The 7,424-nt window shown below is 38.6% G+C and overlaps 1 protein-coding gene across 1 annotated transcript in view; it reads right to left on the reverse strand.

Annotated features, from left to right (window-relative positions):
* The window catches only part of LOC107560832 (platelet-derived growth factor D-like), a 29,144-nt gene extending 24,420 nt beyond the window's left edge, over nt 1–4,724 (reverse strand). The window contains exon 1 of the mRNA XM_016245100.1: nt 3,667–4,724. Coding sequence (XP_016100586.1) covers nt 3,667–3,886 — 220 coding nt within the window. The 5' untranslated portion in view covers nt 3,887–4,724. The remainder of the gene's footprint in view (nt 1–3,666) is intronic.
* Nucleotides 4,725–7,424: the final 2,700 nt, after the last annotated feature.

Consider the following 7,424-nt stretch of genomic DNA (forward strand, 5'->3'; position numbering starts at 1 on the left):
ACAGTCATGGATTCCTCCCCCACACACACACACACACACACACACACACACACACACACACACACAGTGAATAACTAGAGCCTGATGTGTTTTCTGTTCGAAACGATGAAAGAATGTGCACTAGCAGACAGCTGTGTGAGATACAGACAGAAATATGCTGAGTAAAGACGCATCCTCCTGTCTGCATGTAAAAATGACAGAAAACAGGCCACCGCGCACACACACGTCTAAACGGAAACACCTTCAAACATTTAAGTTAAAGACTTTTTTTTGTTCATATACTCATACAAAATCAGACCCCCTGCAAAACAAACACACACACACAATGCAACAGGAACAATAATTCCTTCCACAATTCAAGAAGTGGGTGGGTGTTTGGTGGGGAATCCCATACCAGATTCCTCATCACTGATGGCTGGGTGTGAACCGGGACACCCTGTCACTCACGGTCCTAAAATAACTATATTTCAGCTGTTTTAACACACACACAGACTCAGACACGCGCACACAGACGCGCGCACACACACACACACACACACACAATCACACACACTCATTGTCCACAGCTCAACAGTTCTATCACAGATGCTCAAACACAACAGCCACATCACACACACACACACACACAGTCCACAGCTCAACAGTTCTGTCACAGATGCTCAAACACAACAGCCACATCACACACACACACACACCTGTGCAAGGGTAGCTGAGACACCAATTGGTGTGAATTGTTTCAAATACAACTATTTAAACGATTTCCTAATTCTTTAAATTTTTTATTCATGCAAAGAATTATGCATGTAATTTTAAGGTAAAAATGTCAAAAACACAACAAAATCATTCATATTAACTGAAATTAAAATGAAAACAGAAAATATGAAAAAAAATCTCAATGGTAAAATAGCCCGACTGCATGCAATTTGTAAGGTCTCATTAATTGAGAGCAGGGTTACTTGGGGGGAAAAAAAAAAAAGTTACTTGGGGAAAAATATATATATATATATATTTTAGCTAGTTGCCAAAGCAACATTTCTCAAAAAAAAATGTGAAAAAAAAGAAAAACTGTAGACATTTAAAACACAACAAAATCACTAAATTGTGACTAGATTGTTGTAAATCTTGTGTTACTAAAATAAAACTGATTCAGATACCACATATAATCCATTTTGAATAATTTATGGTTCATTTAAATAGTGCAGTGCGACAAGTAAAATATTAAAAAGTACAAACTACAAATTATGCATTGCAAAAAAAACATAATAATAAATTTAAAACTCCAAATATTCCAAATAGTAAAGATCATAATATTGAGAAAAATCCATGTTATTATTGGTCAACAAACCTAATATTGCAGTGAATATTTTAACATTCATTACAGGTGTCTGACACCTGTTGGAGAACACACACACACACACACACACACACACACACAGAGAGAGAGAGAGAGAGAGAGAGAGAGAGAGACAGATGACCTCAAAGGTCCCCAAAAAAAATCAAGCTTTTCATCACATCAAATCTTAAAAAGCAATGTTTACAGTGCATTCAAGCGTTTCATCAGTTTATGCATTCCCTGGGAATCGAACCCATGACCCTGAGCTGCTATCATCAAACTCTACTGTTTAAGCTACAGGAGTACACAGGAACAGGTTAAAGATCCTCCTACCACAGTAACTCAGCGCTGTTGAAATCAGGCATGTGACATGAGCGGAGACGATCAGAGAGCTGCAGACCTGTCATAACACGCTTCAGCTGATCACAACATCAGCCAAAACTGAGGAACATTCATGCCCGTTCACATCCACAGTGACCACAGAAAGCATCTGCAGCACTTCAAAATGTCTGAATGTCATTCATGAGATCACAAAATATCAAAGCAAAGTTCTGAGCTCAACTAATGGCACTCGTCTGAAGTATTTGGCAATGAATTTTAAGTAACTGCTGTCAAAGTATTTCAGCAGACACTAGAAAATGTCTAAATGTCACTGCATTAGATAATAAAATACAAGTGACATTTATTGTAAACACAAGCACTTTTACAAGCAAAGCACTCAGCAAACAGTTTTGCATGGTTTGAAATATAAAATAATAGTTCTGGTGTTAAATGCAATGAATGCAAAAAGCCACATTGTGCTTGTTTGTGGTTAAACATGCAGCTAACATGGAAATGGTCAGACCTAGCTTTACGTTCTTTAGCTGTTCTTTAATAATGTTCTCATAACATTAGCACAAAAACGTCTGTACCCGGAATGTTTTTTCTGAAACATTTTAGTTTAATGTTTATGTAACGTTTGTCAAATGTTACTAATTGTATAATGTTCAAAGAACATTCAAAAGAAACATTCCCATAATACTTTCAAAATGATACAATGGAATGTTCCCTTTACGTACGCACAACCAAGAAAAAAAAAAAGGTTTTAAACATGCATCATTAAAAACAATACATCATTCATGGAATGTTTTTTCTGAAGCATTTTAGTTGAACGTTCATCTAACATTATTTAAGCGTTGCTACTTGTGAATGTTCACTGATCATATTAAAACATTCTCATAATGTTTGCAAAATGATCAAATGGAACGTTCACTTAAAGCTCGCACAACCGAGATAAAAAAAAAACAAAAAAACATTAATCGTTAAAAATGTTTAAAACAAGTAACATTCCCATGATGTTTGCAAAATTTGACTTTTGCATAAACAAACAAACAAACAAAAAAGGTTTTAAAACATTTAAAACACGACTTTTTCCAGAGAGAACATCCAGGAACAAAAATGTTCATAACTTAAAGGCAAAACGTTCTTAGACCACATATTGTTCTCTTGGTACTAGAACATGTCGATAGTTAATGTGATGAACTTCTACACCTGCTAGCTACAACACCTGTGTGAACTTGAGACTTCATGCACTAAAAAGTTGATTAATACGACAGCGAGCCCTCAACAAGGATGAAAAAGGAAGCATTTGAGGTCAGATGACACTCGCTTTGGCATTTCTAAGTGTCCTAAATTACTTTTGGGGTCACCGTATCTTCCAAACTCACCATTGCTGCGCTCCCTTTGCACTAAACACACGTTCGCACGGCTGCACTAATGGACAACACATCCAATAAGTGTTTTATCTAAGAGTTTCACATGTAATTTTTAATGGTGTTTACTCATATTTACAGTTCCAACACTAAGTATTAAACATACCACAGTGTATATGCTTCAGACATGAAAAATTCCTTTTTACTTAAGCCTAGCTAGCAACCACTGATTAATCGTTAAAAATGTTTAAAACAAGTAACATTCCCATGATGTTTGCAAAATTTGACTTTTGCATAAACAAACAAACAAACAAAAAAGGTTTTAAAACATTTAAAACACGACTTTTTCCAGAGAGAACATCCAGGAACAAAAATGTTCATAACTTAAAGGCAAAACGTTCTTAGACCACATATTGTTCTCTTGGTACTAGAACATGTCGATAGTTAATGTGATGAACTTCTACACCTGCTAGCTACAACACCTGTGTGAACTTGAGACTTCATGCACTAAAAAGTTGATTAATACGACAGCGAGCCCTCAACAAGGATGAAAAAGGAAGCATTTGAGGTCAGATGACACTCGCTTTGGCATTTCTAAGTGTCCTAAATTACTTTTGGGGTCACCGTATCTTCCAAACTCACCATTGCTGCGTGCGTTTGAAGCCCTCAGCGCTTTGGAGGACATCACCTGGGCCTGTGTGGCGTAATTCTCACCGCTCAGCGCCGCGATGAAGGAGCACACGAGCAGCCACATGATTTGGAACCGAACCTTCGTCCGCTGATGCGTGATCCAGAAGCGCCTCGTGGACCCAGAGTTTCCACCGCAGCGCAGCGCGTCCGCAGAGCCGGAGAACAGGTTCATATAAACCAAGCCGCGGAATCCAAAACCTCCGACTTTATCTGCTTCTGTCCCGTTTGACCCCGAGTTTATAATTCCACCAGAATACTTTCCATTCCTTGAACATTTACGCAAACCCGAGGACGCGAGAAAAGTGTCCTGGCAACAATAACGCGCGGGGTGCCGATGGATTCCCAGAGTTCACCCATCAAACTCCTGCTGAAAGATCGGGTTGCTGAGAGATGGAAGGAGAAAGAAAGGAAGCCCATGAGGGCTGGACCCCCTTCATCCAGTCAGGACGAGGAAATAACGCCCGTGGGAATGCTTTCCCTCGGTGCGTAACGCTGCCACTCTTTTCCTGTTTGTTTCGCCGCAAGGAAAGTTTTGAGTTTCCCTGAGGAGAAACAACAAACGTGGCGGCGTTACGCACGGGATTCAAGCTTTCAGCAAACTGCAGGCCATGACTTGAATTCAGCGTTCAAACTCTTTCTCAGTGAATTATAAGAGTGTTTATCAAGTCTAATGGGAAGAAATAGAATTTAATAAGTGCTTACTTAAGGGCTTCCTCATGAACAATTGCACCTTATCAGATGCGGACATTTCCGCTCTGGGATCTGAATTATTGGAAGTGTTTGCTATGGAATAAAAACTCACTAGTTACTGCACTGTATACTGCTGCCTACTATTTAAATAGTACGTGAAGATAAACGTTTCAAACAGCAGGAGGCTTGTCACATGACCTCATCACGTGTTTAATTTTAGCAAGCATTGTTCTGTTACAGTTTAAATGTAATATTTATTAAAAAGGGAAAACTATCAACTCAGAATTCACATGTTGGCCTGCAATGTTCTGTTACAGTTTGAGTATAATAATTTATTTAACAATATTTATTAAATATATCATCTGTGCACATGTTGGCCTGTAATTACAGTTTGAATGCAATATTTATTTACAAAAATTGTCATCTCAGAATTTGCGGTTGGCCTGCAATTTTCTGTTCAAGTTTGCAAGCAATATTTTTTATCATAATTAGATAAGGATTAGATTATTTAGCATTTTTAATTCTATGTTAAATTTCTTGATGTTAAAATTACAGTACTGCTCGTTTGTCACTGGAAATGGAAGGTCAAGTTGTGAGCGCAATGCATTGTGGGATATTATGTTTTATATTGCACATTTTCTTAGATGTCATTTGGGTTCTTAATGCATACAGATCTGCAATTTCTGAATTCGTAATAGTGATTTCCGAAGAGGACTTAAACAAAGCATATTATATGTAAACAATTAAAATGTGAATAACTTACAAATTTCAAGAATTTCGATGCACAAAATGCATTGCTTCTGTCATGTAAACATTCCCTCAAAGCATAAATTTCATGCAATTCAAACTTTTTTTACTAAATGGCAGCATTGACAATTAGATTAGAGACTATTAATTCATAAAGTGTCAGTGAGTAAACATTTAATCTAAATCTAAATACAGATTTCAGGAGAACACAAGAGATGAAATCATCCATAACACTGAGGGTAAACAGACTTGACTGTATGTGGCAGGTTCTCACATGTAGTTTGTGCCAAGTTTGGGGAAAACCCCGCAGAATTCAGGTCTAGGCCTGAGTGAGAGTAATAAAGCTGATCTGATCCAGACTGTGCCTGCTTTCCCGGCCCGGTCCAGTTCTGAGCTCAGGGTGTGTCACGATTTACCTCCTGAGGGACGCTGTGTGTGTGTGAGGTGTTGTGGGTAACCAGGACCAGTGTACATAGTGTTGACACAGAAACTCTAGTGTACATCCTGATGTTTATCTTTATGTCTTTGTATTTCTCTCTCTCACACACACACACACACTCTGAGTTTATCTAAATGTGTTTGTACAGGAAACAGCCTGTTTATATTCTCCCTTTGCACTAAACACACGTTCGCACGGCTGCACTAATGGACAACACATCCAATAAGTGTTTTATCTAAGAGTTTCACATGTAATTTTTAATGGTGTTTACTCATATTTACAGTTCCAACACTAAGTATTAAACATACCACAGTGTATATGCTTCAGACATGAAAAATTCCTTTTTACTTAAGCCTAGCTAGCAACCACTGAGAACACCTAGCAACCATTTTAGTAACTGCATAACAACATCCTAGCAACCATTAAACAATGCACTAAAAACCACTCAGAACGGCCTAGCAACAGAACATTTTAGTAACCACATAGCACACCTTAGCAACATCATAGCAACATCCTGGCAACCATTAAGCAAAGCACTGAAAACCGAAGAGAATACCCTAGAAACCAGAACATTTTAGTAACCGCATAGCAACACCCTAGCAACCATTAAGCAAGGCACTGAAAACCACTCAGAACACCCTAGCAACCAGAACATTTTAGTAACTGCATAGCAACACCTTAGCAGCACCCTAGCAACCATTAAGCAATGCACTGAAAACCCCTCAGAACGCCCTAGCAACCAGAATATTTTAGTAACCACATAGCAATGCATCTGAGAACACCTTAGCAACATCATAGCAACACACAAGCAACCAGAACATTTAGTAACCACATAGTAATGCACCTAAGAAAGCCTTAGAAACATCATAGCAACACCATGGCAACCACTAAGCAATGCACTGAAAACCACTCAGAATGCCCTAGAAACCAGAACATTTTAGTAACTACATAGCAGCACCTTAGCAACACCCTAGAAACCATTAACAATGCACTGAAAACCACTCAAAACACCCTAGCAACCAGAACATTTAGTAATCACATAGCAATGCACTTAAAAACAAATTAGCATCATCATAGCAATGCTCTGGCAACCATTAAGCAATGCACTAGCAACGCACCTAGGAACACCTTAGAAACATCATGGCAATATCCTAGTAACCTCTAAGGAATGCACCACTCAAGACCCTCAAGACACTCAAAACCACTCAGAACACCCTAGCAACCACCTTGCAACACAATAGGAGCCAATTTGAACACTTATGCAACATGCATGCTGTAATAACATTCAAAATTGCATAGCAACGCCCTAGCAACCATTAGCATTGTGGTGGAGAGACATGCATGCTCAAACACTTCTAATGTGTTTAAAATTGTTTCATAAAATAAAAAGGTTTAAAATCCAATTCTAACATCCTCTCCCTCTCTCTGTACTGTCTTGAAAGAGTTAACGCTCAGACAGTCTGGAATGATTCCTGGATTCCCGCAGCATTCCACCACATTCCACGGGATTCCTCAGCGGCGACATCATAATCAAAGAAGGCGGATGACAAAGATGCTCAGTGTGGCATTGAACAACTGAAAACTCCTAATTATTGTGACAAGATTTATACTTTAACGGATCGCCGTCAAAAACTGGTACCTCCTTTTTAGGTAAACCTGGTTGCCTTTGCTCATTCACCAAGAGGTCAGCCAAATCATATTGCTTTTGCATAATTGTTGTAATATCAACACCATCTGTCTCCTGATTCATAACTGCGGGATTTTGCTGTTGACTATAGGAGGCGGTAGGAGTATTACACGGGTGATTGCTTGCTGAGAACTGAGCAACAGACAC

Source organism: Sinocyclocheilus grahami, unplaced genomic scaffold (assembly GCF_001515645.1).
Source record: "Sinocyclocheilus grahami isolate Dianchi unplaced genomic scaffold, SAMN03320097.WGS_v1.1 scaffold746.1, whole genome shotgun sequence".
Classification (NCBI taxonomy): Eukaryota; Metazoa; Chordata; class Actinopteri; order Cypriniformes; family Cyprinidae; genus Sinocyclocheilus; species Sinocyclocheilus grahami.